Below are 14,786 nucleotides of genomic sequence, written 5' to 3' on the forward strand. Positions count from 1 at the left end.
TTGAGCTTTGATGGGCGGAGAGTTCTGCCCAATCCTTGGTGGCGCTCAGAGTCTCCGACCCAATGAGCAAGTTGCGGAGGCGGGGCGTCCGTGCCTACCCGGAAGTGAGTGCGGGACGGCTGGGCTTGTCCCAGGGACCATGGCTGCGGCCGCGGCTGCAGCTGAGGGGATCCCGGGTCGGGGTCCACCCGGGGAAGTGATTCATCTGAATGTAGGCGGCAAGAGGTGAGTGTGGAAGATTCCGGAGACCCCAGCCTAGGGGGCGGGGAGCGCGTGGGAGGCCCCGCCCTCTCCCCCGGAGGAATTCCCTGTCCATCAAGGCTGCTCCGCCCCGCACCCCCCAAGAGAGGCGGGAGAAGCGGGGACCGAGGAGGGACCCCGCGTTCCTCAGCCTCTCCCCTGGCCTCCCGCGTCCGTTTACCCTGACCGTGCAGGTTCAGCACCTCTCGCCAGACCCTGACCTGGATCCCAGACTCCTTCTTCTCCAGGTGCTGGGGACAGCGGGGGTAGGGGCGGGGCTGGGATGGTGGGGTTTGGGGGTGTCCTCACCACCCACCATCCTACCGCGGCCCCCCGGGACACCTGCTGTGGGCCCCTTTCCCCTGCAGCCTTCTGAGCGGCCGCATCTCCACGCTGAAAGATGAGACCGGAGCCGTGAGTGGGGCCAGAGCAGAGAGGGGGCGGCAGCCGGGCGGGAGGAGGGGTGCCAGTCCCACGCAGCCGAGCCCCTGGCCCTCTCCATCCGCCACCCCATGCTCCTGCTTTCTCGCAGATCTTCATCGACAGGGATCCCACCGTCTTCGCCCCCATTCTCAACTTCCTGCGCACCAAAGAGCTGGACCCCAGGTTGGGTTGGGTGAGGGGGCATTGGTCCCCCACGTCTGGCCCCCTCAGATGTGCACTGGAGCTCCATTCTGTTAGTGCCACCCACACCCTTGGCAATTTAAAAACTATAGGCCCACAGAATTGCCCTCAGTACCCATTTTGCCCATGCATATCACCATCCCACTGATCACTGTGATCCAGTCAGAACAGCTCTCTGCCCACTCCTGTGCCCCAGCCCTGACCCCAGGTCAATTCTCTACCTAGGGGTGTCCACGGCTCCAGCCTCCTGCATGAAGCCCAGTTCTATGGGCTCACTCCTCTGGGTAAGGGGGACCCCCCTCCCCGTTAACATCCTCGCGGCCTGGAAAGCATTCTGCTACTGTCCCTGAATGCTCCCTGCCCTCACCCCTCTCCACCCCCAAAGTCCAAGAGCCCTGAGTCTGGGGGGCATTGGGAGGCGGAAGGGAGTCTCCCCCAAGTCCCTTAGGTCCTAGTCCTTCCATCACAGTTCGGCGCCTGCAGCTGCGGGAGGAGTTAGATCGCTCTTCCTGTGGAAACGTCCTCTTCAATGGGTACCTGCCCCCACCAGGTGCGCAACCCTTGGGGGAGAAGAGGGAGATGGTTAAAACTACATTTCCCACAAGGCTGCAGCCCCTGGGTGCCTGTGCTGTGAGCCCAGAGAAATGATGGGAGTTGTGGTTCTATGTGAGCTGCTTGGGAGGAAAGTGGGGAAACAGCATTTTCCCCAGTGGGCCAATAGGGTCTCGTTGGGAGCTTGGAAGCTTGCCTGAGTACCCACTGGGAGCTGTAGTCCAGGGAAGAGGCTGGGTTCTTTGCTTGGAGAGTATTAAAGGGAAGCTATGGACGTTACTCTCCACAAGCCAAACTACGCAAGGGAAATAGGGACTAGAGGCGTTGCTGATTGCCTTCTCCGTGAGGGGCTCTAGGAGACTTGTCATTGCCTGCCAGGAATCAGCATGTGTCCGTTAAGTGCTTTCCAAGAGACAGCTGCGATTCCCCACGATGGTGACCTGCTCCCTCTTCCCTCCTGCCCCAGTGTTCCCAGTGAAACGGAGGAACCGGCACAGCCTGGTGGGACCACAGCAGGTTGGAGGGCGCCCTGCCCCCGTTCGACGGAGCAACACGATGCCCCCAAATTTGGGCAATGCGGGGCTGCTGGGCAGGATGCTGGATGAGAAAGCTCCTCCCTCACCGTCAGGTAACTGCCTGACTTGGACATCAGGGTGGCCAGTGGTGTCCTGGGGACCCCTGCCCTGACCCCTGCTCTCCACCCGACCCACCCAGGGCAGCCAGAGGAGCCGGGAATGGTGCGCCTGGTCTGTGGACACCACAACTGGATTGCCGTAGCCTACACCCAATTCCTTGTCTGCTACAGGTACTGTGGGAGGGACAGGTGGTCTGAGCCCCGTTGAGAGCAGGTGGCTTGGAGTGAGCGTTGATGACGTGTCTCCTTCACACCCACCCTATCCTGCAGGCTGAAGGAAGCTTCCGGATGGCAGCTGGTATTTTCCAGCCCCCGCCTAGACTGGCCCATTGAGCGCCTGGCGCTCACAGCCCGGGTACCCGGCGGCGCCCTGGGCGAGCATGACAAGATGGTGGCAGCGGCCACAGGCAGTGAGATCCTGCTGTGGGCACTGCAGGTGGAAGGCGGAGGCTCTGAGATAGGTATGGCTGCTTTTCTGGAGCTTTTCCAGAACCTTCTTCCCGTGAAACTCCCAGAGCTTTGTAACCTGTTCCTTCCTACAGTTCTCAAGCCCCAGAGAATTCTCTGCCCCGCGGGATCTCTGCTGTACATACTCCCTTCCCTTCTCCCTCTGGAAGGCTCTGGAATTCTAGCCATCCATGTGCCATTCCCCTGCTTGGCCACAAGGCTCTGTGTTGGCAGAATGGCTCTGAAGGGAAACACCTGCTGGTTGGAGCCCCGAACCCCAGCAGAGAACTCTGTGTTCATCTTGTCCCGCTCACCCTGCTCCCCGCCCTGCCCAAGCCCTCCATGCCCCCCACAGGAGTCTTCCATCTTGGGGTGCCTGTGGAGGCCTTGTTCTTTGTGGGGAACCAGCTCATCGCCACGAGCCACACAGGGCGCATCGGGGTATGGAACGCCGTCACCAAGCATTGGCAGGTCTGTCTCTGCCACCCCTCATCCGGGTGTCGGGGGGTGTTCCTTTCTGTGCCCCCCCAGGGAGGGGGTATATGTGTGATCAAGACCCAGCAAACAAACGTCAGGGTCACCTTGCTGAAGCAGACGGGACAGCTAGAGTGGTGGGGGACAGGGTGGGAGTACAAGAGGCAGGAACCCCAAATCCTACACATGTCCCTCACTCCCAGGGCCCCAAGCTAAAAGTTATAGGAGGAAAGAGAGACGTCCTATGCTGTTTTCCTCCTACTACTGAGAGAACGGAGAGGGACAGGTAGAGGGAAGCAGAAAGGTGATGGAGGAGGGCGGACAGAGAGAAGCCAGGACTGGTACAGGGCACAGAGAGAGAGGTGGGCAACAAAGCAGAGGGGACACTGGAGACTCGTGGGGGCAGAGAGAACCCGGCAGTGGACGAGGCTGGGCTGGGTGGCACCCAAGGGGGATAGAATGGGTGGGGGAAGGGGAGCTCATGCCACAGGGGCCCTGTTCGCTCCTGATCCCCGCAGGTCCAGGAGGTTCAGCCCATCACCAGCTATGACGCCGCCGGCTCCTTCCTCCTCCTTGGCTGTAACAATGGCTCCATCTACTATGTGGGTGAGCAAGTGGCAGCCTGCCCCTGCCCTACCCCACCCCGGCCCCAGGGAGGAGGACAGGGGCAGGGGAACAGGCAGGAGGTGGCACTGTGAGCAAGCCTGCCCACCCCTCCTCCACTCAGATGTGCAGAAGTTCCCCTTGCGCATGAAAGACAATGACCTCCTGGTCAGCGAGCTCTACCGCGACCCAGCAGAAGACGGGGTCACCGCCCTCAGCGTCTACCTCACTCCCAAAACCAGTAAGCCAGGACCCCTACCCCACCTGCCATCTTACCCTCCACTCCAACCCCAGATGTCACCATTCAATGGGGTTTTGTGTGTGTGAGTGTTGTGTATTCACAAGGTTGTGTGTACAGCCATCACCACTTTTGAATTCCAGAACATTCTTATCACTCTGTCCCCATTGTCTGTGGACTTAGCTGTTCTGAAAAGTTTCATGTAAGTGGAATCATGGTCCATGGCCTATTGTGTGTGCTGGGTTTTGCTTAGCACAGTAGTTGTACATGTGGGAAGAGAGAGCACTCATCCTCTGATTCACTCCCTGACATATCCTGAGTGGCCCACCTGGGGTCTAGCTCCAGGAGCCAGGTCTCTCCCTGGGTGGTAGCAGGGGCCCAGCTGCTTGAACTATCACTGTAGCCTCCTAGGGCGTACATCAACAGGAAGCTGGAGTCAACTGCCTGAACTGGGAAGCAAACCCAAGCACTCCCATGTGAGAGGAAGCTGGGGGCCAGTGACAGCCACGAGGCCAAGTCCCCACCCTGCTGTTCCTTACAGCTCAGATGTCCTTGCCTACCCCCAAACTGTACGATATACCCGCATCCAGTAGTGTTTTCTGCTAGAACCTTTATGGTTTTAGCTTCCATCTTGAATCAGCTTGAACATATGGTGTGAGGTAGGGATTCTGGCTCAATGTTTTCCCCCCAGCGGGAATAAGTTAACAGTAGCCCCATCTGCCTAGCTTGTCATTGCCCATCTCCTGTGTAAGGTGGCATTGTAATTTCACATGTTTATTCCTTACCCTCTTCTTCCCTTCCCCATACCACTGTTCCCACGGGGTTGTCCCATTGTCTTTTTACACGGATGTGTTCTTGCGAAGCAGTCGTGGTAGACCGGTTTTGGGGTTCACATGAGTGGCTCCATCGCTCAGTTGTCCTCTGCTTCTGTCCCTCTGCCCTGGGCTTGCTCTGTGTCCACGCTACTGTGCATGGCCCTCACCTGTGTGTGCGCACACTGCGCACAGGGTTGCCACCTGCTCGTTATCCCCCCACGTTCTGCAGACTGCTCAGAATTGCATGTAGAAAGCTGTGCAGAACTGGGAGTCCCTCAGGCACCCCAGCTTCCATCTTGGTTCAGTCTGCAATTCCTTCTCTGTCCTCAGAGCTGTGCCTTGGACACTCCTCCTCCGGCTTCCACATCTCCTCTCCCTCCAGCCTCCCTCCCTCCCTCTGCTGTGCATGTCCGTGGGGCTTTCCCGTCCCCAGGGCCTCCTTGGCCTCTCTGTAAGCCAGGACCTCTCCCCAGGTGACAGCGGGAACTGGATCGAGATCGCTTACGGCACGAGCTCAGGGGGTGTGCGGGTGATCGTGCAGCACCCTGAGACAGTGGGTTCGGGGCCCCAGCTCTTCCAGACCTTCACAGTGCATCGCAGCCCGGTGACCAAGATCATGCTGTCTGAGAAACACCTCATCTCTGGTGGGTGGGCGGCTGGGTGTGGGAGGGGCGGAGGGTGGGGCGAAGCTGTGATGTCATGGCACAAGTGACAATGAGTTGGTCGGGGGAAGGTGCATCAATTCAGCAAGCACTGATTGAGTGCCTACCGTGCCCTGGGCACCTGTGGGAGAGCGTGATGGAGCTGGCGCCTAGGGAGGGCGCTGAGGTTCTGGCCCAGGGTGTGGGCAGCAGCTGTGGTGAGCAGGCAGAGCTCGTAGGATTCCAGGTCGCGTGGGCTCTGGGGCAGAGGGTTCCCTGAAGGGGTGGGATTCCAGGGTCCACTGCGCCAGTCCTGACCCTCCATCGTCCACACCCCTCAGTCTGCGCCGACAACAACCACGTGCGGACATGGTCTGTGACCCGCTTCCGAGGCATGATTTCCACCCAGCCCGGTTCCACCCCACTCGCCTCCTTCAAGATCCTGGCGCTGGAGGCGGCCGACGGACATGGAGGCTGTAGCGCTGGCAATGACATTGGTGCCTGAGGCCCTGTCCCCACCTGACTAACCCCCTGTAAACCCCTGTCCTCCCAACTGGCTAACCTGTTGAACCTCCCTCAACCTGCACCCACACTGTCCCCATGCCTGCTGACCACTGCTGCCCTCCGGTGAGCTCCACTTCCTCCCAGCTGGCACTGGGGAACCTGCCACGCACACCTTCCCCCATCCCTGCTGCCTCCCCAGGAGCCTGACCCCCCCAAACCTGCCACTCCCGGGCTTCAGCACCCCAGGGATGAGACCAGTGTCTGGGAGGGTGTCTGCTGCTGGCCCAGGGGGCTCAAGGTCCCTCAGCAGGCCCTGACCTCCACCTCGCCCACCCCAGGCCCCTACGGCGAGCGAGATGACCAGCAGGTGTTTGTGCAGAAAGTAGTGCCAAGCGCCAGCCAGCTCTTCGTGCGCCTCTCATCCACAGGCCAGCGGTGAGGGGCACAGCCAGGGGGCACCCAGGGCAGAGGCCGAGAGGGAAGGAGGGATGAGCTGATATTTTTACGGATACCAGCGTGGAGCTGTGGTGTAGGACAGACCCCAGGCCTGTTTGGGACACACGGTGGGAGGGTAGGTGGGGTGATGCTAGAGGCCCTGCGACTCTGGCTGTCTTGAATGGGCAGTGGAGAGGCAGGGACCAAAGCCATGGTGGTGGTGGTGGGGTGGCCCTGGGTCAGGTGCAGACAGGAGAGGGAGGGCTGGGTGCCGGCAGTATGACCCCCCCACCCAGCCTCCCCTGACGCCTCCAGGGTGTGCTCCGTGCGCTCTGTGGATGGCTCGCCCACCACCGCCTTCACCGTGCTGGAGTGCGAGGGCTCGCGGCGGCTCGGCTCACGGCCCCGGCGCTACCTGCTCACGGGCCAGGCCAACGGCAGCCTGGCCATGTGGGACCTGACCACTGCCATGGACGGGCTCGGCCAGGCCCCTGGTACTCCCCCCAGTTTATCCTCTGACCCCTGCTTGCCCTCTGCCCCCACTTCTCTGCCCTTCCACTGCCTCTCCCAGAGCATCTGTCCTCGGTTCCTGCCCCTCCATGTCCTGTCACCTTTCCCGACTCTCTGACATGGGGCTCTGCTGCCTTTCGCCCTGTGCCCCCTGACCCCACGTGCATTTGTGCCCTGCAGCCAGCGGCCTCACGGAGGAAGAGCTGATGGAGCAGCTGGAGCAGTGTGAGCTGGCCCCGCCGGCCTCCTCTCGGGGCGCCCATCCCAGCCCCTCACCTCGGACCTCACTCACCAGGTAGCTGCCCTGGGGGTACCAGGAATGGTGACCTGGGGGTAGGGGTGGGGATGGGGGATCCCAGCCTCCCCCCCACCATGACACCCCCACTCTGGACCTCCCTGCTCCCCCAGTCTACATTCGGCTTCCAGCAACACCTCCCTGAGCTGCCGCTGGGGCAGTCCCCCACAGGCCGAGGCCCGGCGACGGGGCACAGGCAGCTTTGTGGAGCGGTGCCAGGAACTGGTACGGAGCGCACCAGAGCCCCGCCGGCCACCGACCCCCGCCCCTCGGCCCTCCACAAGTCTTGGGGCACCCCTTGCATCCCCCAAGAAGCAGCTCAACGAGACCTCTTTTTGACTACAGCCACCTGCCCGTGCCTTTGGGGGCCCCTCCTGGAGCCCTGTGGTCAGGGACAGGGTCTCCCAGGGCTGGGCCCTGTTACTAGACCCCCTTCCTCATTTCCCCCTTTCTGGAAGCCACTGTTACCTCCCTAATAAAGTCCTCACTGCCAATGTCTTGTCTGCCTTTCTCAGTAGGCTTCGGGGGACCTCCAGGGAAGGTGGGAAGATGCAGGGTTCTGGAAACCCCACTTCCAGTTCATGCACAGAGCAGGAATGCGTCGGCTCAGCAGTTGGCTTCAGGCATGGCTGGATCCAGGGGTTCGGCTGCTCCCCCAGGGTGTGGTTCTGCTCCCTCTGGGATACCCCATGCCCTGTCAGGTTCCGCCCTCTGACTTCAGGCAGTTATCTGCAGTGACAGTCACAGCACCAGTTCTTACTGGCCCTTTTCGAACCCCTCTGTGTGGCCAGCCTAGTGCAACGGGGGATGGGGGGAGTCACGTGCCTTCACCTGCGGGGAGGCGAGGTCGACCCCACGAGGGTAGAGTAGAGGTGACCCTGAGAAAAGAGCAGGGTGTTTGCATCCCACAAGGGTGCTTGGCTTCAGTGCGCGGGCACTCAGGAGCCCACTTGAACCCAAATCTCCCTACTGCAAACACACCCCATGTGGGACTGTGGCCCTGCACCCCAGCCTGACATCTTGGGACTTTTTTTTTTTCCTCTCTCTAAAATCTTGCCTGTACTTATGTCACATCCAACAGGAAATTCCCTGCTCTTTTCCCATGAGCCAGTGAAGAGGCTGGAGAGAGGGCCAGGTCAGGAGTGGGGTGAGCCTGGGGAGGTGCTGAGGGCAGGGCCCCAGCGGTTCTGAGACATGGAGAGCAGCGGGGGGACACGGATAGCTCCCAGTACACAGTGGGGAACATGGACAGTCCCTCGTGCTTCTGGACAAACACTCTTAGGATTCTCGCCTTGCCTATCGAGGGACCCACGTGCTGGAAGCATGTGGGAAATTGCTGATTGAGAGTCAAGGAAGCAGTACAATTGTTTTACACGCCTGGATTTCTGGCCTGCTGAGACTCACGGGATACGGGGAGGGGTGTGCCTTCCCCAGCTGTCTTAGAGACACTACTAGGAGGTTGCTGGCCCTGCTGGGGCCCTAGTGGGATTTGCTGGAGTGTAGGATTGCCAGAGAACCTAGCTCTTGAAGGGCAGCCCTGCAAGCTGGGGGTGTGCCTGTGACTGCAAGCCTGCATATTGTGAGCAGAGGGGTTCTGGGAGCAGGCAGGGCTAAGAGGGGTTTGGGGCAGTTTGCCATGCCAGGGATCCAGAACATTTTTGTTTCTGGACCGTTTATTCTAGAACCAAGAGGAAGAAAGCTCTGGGGTGGCTGCACATCTAGAAGGCACAGGAGTTTTGTTTTGCATAGCAGGGATAAAGCTGTGTGGGAGAGAGTAGGACGCAATGGGGGAAGCTTCTGGAATGTCAAGCTGGAGGGATGCTGGAGGCTCCTCAGATCGGGATCTGAGAGACCCCAAAAGATGACGGCCCCGGGGTTGGTAGGGGAGGGCAGGAATTGGAGCCGGGGACGCTCCACTGTGGGGGGCGGGGAAGCCGCTGCCGGCCCCCGGAAGTCGCAGTGGTGAACCAGAGGCTGTTGCCTAGCAACGAGCATTCCGCTGCCCCGCATCCCAGGCAGAGGGAGACATTTGGGCAGCGCCCCCAGCCGTCTGCTGCAGCCGCAGGGTAGGCAACGGGGAGAGGGGAGATGGGGCGGGAGGGGGCGGCGAGGGACCCACAGGGATTTCGGGGACCCCAGAAAGGCAGGGCCTCAAAGCACACCCAGGGACAGAGTCGCCCCTCACCCCCTGCATCCGGGCGCGGGGGTCGCTGCTCCCGGAGAAGGCTGCGTGTCCCCGGAGCCTGGGGCACCCCGACTTCCAGGTCTCCGCGCAGGACAGGACGGTGCGCGTGGCACTGTGTGCCCGGCCTGGACACCTGCGGGGGAGGAGGAACCAGCGTGCGTGGGGGGATGGGCACCGACTGGTCGCAGTCTGGGATGGGCCTGGGGGTTCAGCTTCCGAGGGGGTTCCCCAGCCTCCCACCCCGCGCGATCTCCCCGCGTGGGCGGAGCCTGAGTCGCCAGAAGGCGTGGCCAGCGCTACCCAGTGGGAAACTTAAAAGACCAAACCGTTAGGAGAGATGGGGCCTGGGCCTTGTTCTCCGTGGGGTCAGTGTGGCCTGTAACTAATAGGGAAGCAGGATAGAAGGGGCGGGGGGAGGGACTGAAGCTCCAGGGGCGGGGCCTATAGGAGAAAAGAGGCAGGGTCTCTCACACACCTTCCACCTGCTGGTTCACTCCCCAAATGCAAGGACTGGACCAGGGAACTCAGGAGCCAGGAGCTACCCCCGGCCTCCCCCACATGCAATGCAGGGACTCAGGGGCCTGAGCTATATTCTGTGGCCTCGCAGGTGCACGAACTGGGAGCCGGTGGGAAGCGGAGTAGCCCAGCCGGGGGCTCGTGGGTCGCACGTGGGATGCAGGCCCTGAGCCATGCACGGGGTCTGCACCCCCAGGGCCAGGGGTTTTGGACTCTAAGGAAGGGAGGAAGCTGGCTTGAGGGGCACTTTGCAGGCTGGGCACCTGGAGCCCACGCAAATGGATGCCCACTGTGGCTTGGCCTCCGCACAGTGGAGGGTCTTAGAAAGGAAGCTGACTGGACTGTGCAATTCTGGGGGGGGGGGGTGATGGCGGGAGTTCCAACTTCTTCACCAGCGAGGGCGCTAAATGCCCCCAGCGCGGTGTGTGTGCAGGGGTGAAGCCTGCACCTCCGCCTCTCCCCCCACCCCCCATCTTGCCCGGGGGTCTCTGCTCCCCGAGACGGTTCGCCGAGCCAGCACCGGACCCCACACCTGCCCACCCTTACAACCTCAACCCGCGCGCGCGGGAGCGCCCCCCGCCCCGCACCTGTCCGCCTCGCCCCTCCCCTGCCGCCTCGTGATTGGCCCGCCACGCCGGGTTCTGATTGGCGGCAAGTTCGCGGCCCGCGGCGGGGACAGCGGAGAAAGTGAGTCGGCCCGGGGCGGGGTCGGGGCGCGCGCGGGACCCGCTGGCCGGACGGCCCGCCCGGAGCGCCACTCGGCGCGGGACACGATGCGCCGGGCCCGGCTGCTGCCGCTGCTGCTGCTGCCGCTCCTCGCAGCCGCGGCCACCGCCTCCGCCAGCCCCGGGCCCGCCGTCGAGGCCACGGTCATCCCGGGCCGCCCGGCCGGGTAAGCCCCCCGCCGCCCGCACCCCTGCTCTGTCGCGTCCCCTCCACCCATCCCGTCTGGTGGTCCCGGAGGACCAGGACTTTGAGAACTCACTTCTCCACCGTGGTTGGAAAAGAGCCCCCCCCCCCCCAGGTGCCTGGCGTTGGTGGAGCCCCTACTTTGTCGGGAGATTCTGAGAGGAGGGGGTTCCTTGGGGTGTGGCAGCGATGGGGAAGGCTCCGGGCAGTGCTGGGGACATCCTCCCCATTTGTCTCAAGATGAGGCTGAGAGTCCTTCTAGAAGGGTAGACGGATGAATCCCCCACTAGGATGGGGCTCCCCCAGGTTTCTCAGGTATTAGGAAGTGCTGGAGGGGCCTTGTGCAGCTGAACCTGGGGTTCCCGCGTTCAGGGGAGTTGGGTTAGTTAAAAGTGACCTGGAAAGGGGGAGGAAGACGTAGACTGTGGTGCAGGAAGATGTGGAGTGTGTGCATGTAACTGTGTATGTGTAAGGTGAATGTGTGAATGTGTCAAGAGTGTGTATGTGTGGGGCGGGTGTGAGAATGTGTGTGGGTGAGTGTGTGTGTGAGGGAGTGTGTGTGTACGTGTAGGGGCGAGTGTGTGTGTGTGCGTGTAGGGGCGAGTGAGTGTGTGAGGGGCGAGTGTGTGTGTATGTATAGGGCAACTGTTTGTGAGGAAGTGTGTGCGTGTAGGGACGAGTGTGTGAGGAAATGTGTGCATGTAGGGGCGAGTGTGTGTGTGTGTGTGTGAGGAGGTGTGTACGTGAGGGGCGAGTGTGTGTGTACATATAGGGACGAAAGTGTGTGTGTATGTATAGGGCCGAGTGTGTGTGTGCGTGTAGGGGTGAGTGTGTGTGTGTACGTGTAAGGGCGACTGTGTTTGTGAGAGTGTGGGGGGTGTGTGTACGTGTAGGGGCAAGCGTGTCTGGTCCCACCGGACTGGCTGTGAGATTCCTGGGAGAGGACAGCAGGATTGAACGGGTGACGTCGCGGCCAGAGGCCCAGGCTCGGCTTGGGGGCCATGGCCGACCCCCGCACCCGCCGAACGACCCCGAAGGGCGCCCACTGCCCCGCACCCCGCGCGGCGTGACAAAGGCCGCGGGCTCGGCTCCCGCCCGCGTCTCTGCGAATGCGTTTAGTAACCCGAGCCCGCCGGGGGCGGGGCCGGGCAGGGGTGAAGCCGCAGGCAGGGCGGGAGGGGACGGCAGCAGGCGCGGGGGTCCCCCAGGCTCGCCCCACTCGGGGCCGCCTCCCCTCTGCGTGCGCCCCGCGTCCCGGGTGAGGCAGGGGGTACCCTCCTCGGGGTGTCGCCCCTCCCAGCCTCCTCCAGCGCCGCTCGCTGGCAGCCCGGGCGCGCGTCCTCGTCCCCTGTCCCCCCTCGGCCTGCGGATAATGGACTTGTCTGGCGGCGGGGGATGGGGGGCCGGGGTGGCTGCTGCACCAGCGCGGCTGCGAGACCCCTGTGCGCTCCCAGCTGCCTGGCAGAGCGACCCCTTTCTTCTGACCCAGAGAGAGGGAGGCGCCGGCTGCAGGGCCCTCAGCCTGCAACGGCACGAGTGGGCCTGAGCATGCGGGCTCTGGGATGCTTAGGCCCGGGCTGCCGCTCCCGACCGCCCCTCCACCTCAGCACCCCGCGGGACCCCGCGGTCCGAGCCCAGACTGTCCACCCCGGCCGCGGAGGTCTGTGCACGTGGCGCCACCTGCCGGCCAGCCCCGGGGTGGCCGGGACAGGGACGCGTGGGAGGGCCAAGTGCCAGAGAGTTGGCGCGGAACTGCGCTTAGAATTGGCTCTTTAAAAAAAAAAATTTTTTTTAAACAACAAAGCCTTTACAAATACATTTTCTATTAACACTTTACCGTCGCAGCCCCTTCATAAACGTGTAAGAACGGATTTCTGTGGCCGCCAACCCTGGGGACTTGAAGGCCCTTTGCCTCCCATGGGGACACATGGCCAAACTGAGGCACGCTAGTCACACATCTATTTCCAGCTCCCTGGAGCCGCGAATCGGTTTCCCTGCCCCGCAGCTGCTCCCCTTTCAGGAGTACTGGGTTGTCAGTGGATCTGAACGACTTCCACTCATTCCACTTTCATTTGTTGCAGCATCGTCGCCTGTCGCTGCTGTCCCGGTCAGACACCTAAAAGGATTCGCTGCACTCGAGGTGTGTTCCCCCACCCCAGAGTGGGAGGTGGGCTTTGGGGGGACATGCATGCTTGGCTCTCTCCCCCATGCCACCCTGGGCCTTCATCTTGACTGCAGAGTGGAAACAGAGACTTTGGTCTCCTTCCGCACTCAGCCACTGGCCTGTTCCCGAAGCCTCCTGCAGGGTCCAAAGCTGTCAACCTGAAAAGTGCAAAGGCCACCAGCAGTGCCGGACTCCAGGGCCTCCTGGGCCCAGCCTCAGCCCTGGCCCCAGCCCCAACCCTGGCCCCAGCCCTGGTCCCAGCCCCAGCCCCAGCGTGAGCAAGAAACAGGTGTCCCTCAGCTGGCAGCCACTGACGTGAGTGAACACTCCCTCCCCCGCCAGACCCTCCCCCAGGAACCCCTAGCTCGGCCACCCTTACTGCCGCCCCTCTCCCCCTCCTGCTCCGGGGGTCCTCCCCTCCCCCACCCCAGCCCTGCCAGCCTGTCTCCCCCTCTCCCTTGTCCCTCACTCTGTCTCTGCCTCCGTGACCTTCTCTGTGTCCTGCCAGCTCTGTCTCTGTTTCTCCAGACCGACCTCCCCCCTCCCACCTCTGCTGGCCTCTCCTTGCCTGTCTAGGCCTCTAATCTTGCCTCTCCTCTTCCTCTCTCTCCCTTCCTCATCTCCCACAGCCTTTACTTCTTTCCAAGCCTTAAAGAACCCTTACAACTTGGTCCCCAAAAAACAGTCTGGGAAGGGGGGAGGTGGAGGAGAGCAGAGCCACTACTGGGAGATCTGGACAGGTGCCCTGGGTGGCCGGGCAGCAATGGGGACTCAGCTCCTCTGCCGTGACAACTGCCCCGCTGCCCCCTCCTGCCTAGGCTCCAGGAGGCCCAAGCTCTACTGAGACTCCGGCGGCCCTGGGGGCCAGGCGGCCGGGCACTGTTGCTGCGCAGGCAGCCCCCACAGCGCACCCCAGCCAGCCAGGCCCGCGGTAAGCACGCCCGCCCCTTCCTCCCCGGCCCGGCCCGGGAGTTGGGGGGGCGTGTTCCGGGCCAGATAAAGCTGTCTGGTTCCCACGGTCCAGCCCCAGCCTACCCGGCCCCCCCCCCCCATTGTAGCCCAACCTCCCTCAGGACACAGCGGCCACCTCCTGGGACCCCAGCGTCCGGCCCCACGAGGTGAGCCCGGGACAGGCCCAGAGGCAGGCCAGAGGCGCTGACCCGCGGGGGTGGGGCCGGGAAGCCAGGCGTCCGGCCGTCCAGGCTCCCGCAGTCGCCCAGGGGAGCCCTGGCCCGGTGGAACTCAGCCCGACCAACTCAGACAACAAAAGCGATTGTGCGGGTTGGCGCCTGCCCCGGGCACCCAGGGCTGGAGTGTGCGGGGCGGCTGGGGGTCAGAGACCTCCCCACCCTCCCAGACCCTGCCGCTACCCCTGTGTTTTGTGACAGCCCCCTCCCACCAGGAGTCTCAGCCACCCTCTGAGCCCCCTGCTTGCCCTGGCCTTCCGCCCATATGTGTCCCCTCCATCCTAAAGTCTTCCAGATGTAGGTCTGGGTCCAGATGTGAGGACCCCCGCCCACAGCTTCAATCCATCACTTCCTCTCATCCATACTGACTCCTACCAGGTGTGTGTGGGGGGCTGGCCAGATGTGGCTGCATCTTCAAACGTCCTGCCACCCCCACTCCAGCCCAGGCTCCAAGACCCCCTAATTACTTCCTGTACCCAGGTGTGCCATCTCGGCGACCTCCGTAAAAATGAGGTTCCTTCCCCGTGCCTAGCCGGGAAGATGAGCTTGCAACACCCCCTAACTCCCAAGTGCAGCGCACCCCCTCTTTAGGGATTCGGCTCAGCCAGGAGGTCAAGCCGCTCTCCCCCCACCTGTTTTCTGCTCTGCCGCTCCCCAGCGACTTGCTGGTGCGCGGGTGGGGGGCCGTCGGGGCGCCCCCTCCCCGCTGTGAGCCCAGCGCCCAGCCTTCGCGCCTCTGGCTGGGCGCCCGGCCCCACGCGCCCCCGCGCGGCCGCCCGGGAGGGAGTGGTGGGGAGCGGGGCCGGGCCGGGG

The 14,786-nt window shown here is 62.8% G+C and overlaps 1 protein-coding gene across 1 annotated transcript; it reads left to right on the plus strand.

The window, feature by feature from the left end:
- Positions 1-75: 75 nt before the first annotated feature.
- Positions 76-7,506, plus strand: SHKBP1 (SH3KBP1 binding protein 1). The gene is made up of 18 exons (XM_004598009.2): positions 76-225; positions 435-488; positions 609-654; positions 773-846; positions 1,090-1,148; positions 1,334-1,414; positions 1,883-2,044; positions 2,131-2,221; positions 2,321-2,511; positions 2,853-2,968; positions 3,490-3,577; positions 3,699-3,815; positions 5,101-5,271; positions 5,610-5,765; positions 6,111-6,207; positions 6,523-6,701; positions 6,898-7,012; positions 7,126-7,506. The coding sequence occupies exons 1-18, from the start codon at positions 140-142 to the stop codon at positions 7,349-7,351; spliced, it is 2,109 nt and encodes a 702-aa protein (XP_004598066.2). The 5' UTR covers positions 76-139; the 3' UTR covers positions 7,352-7,506.
- The last annotated feature ends 7,280 nt before the right edge of the window (positions 7,507-14,786 follow it).

Source organism: Ochotona princeps, chromosome 16 (genome assembly GCF_030435755.1).
Source record: "Ochotona princeps isolate mOchPri1 chromosome 16, mOchPri1.hap1, whole genome shotgun sequence".
NCBI lineage: Eukaryota > Metazoa > Chordata > Mammalia > Lagomorpha > Ochotonidae > Ochotona > Ochotona princeps.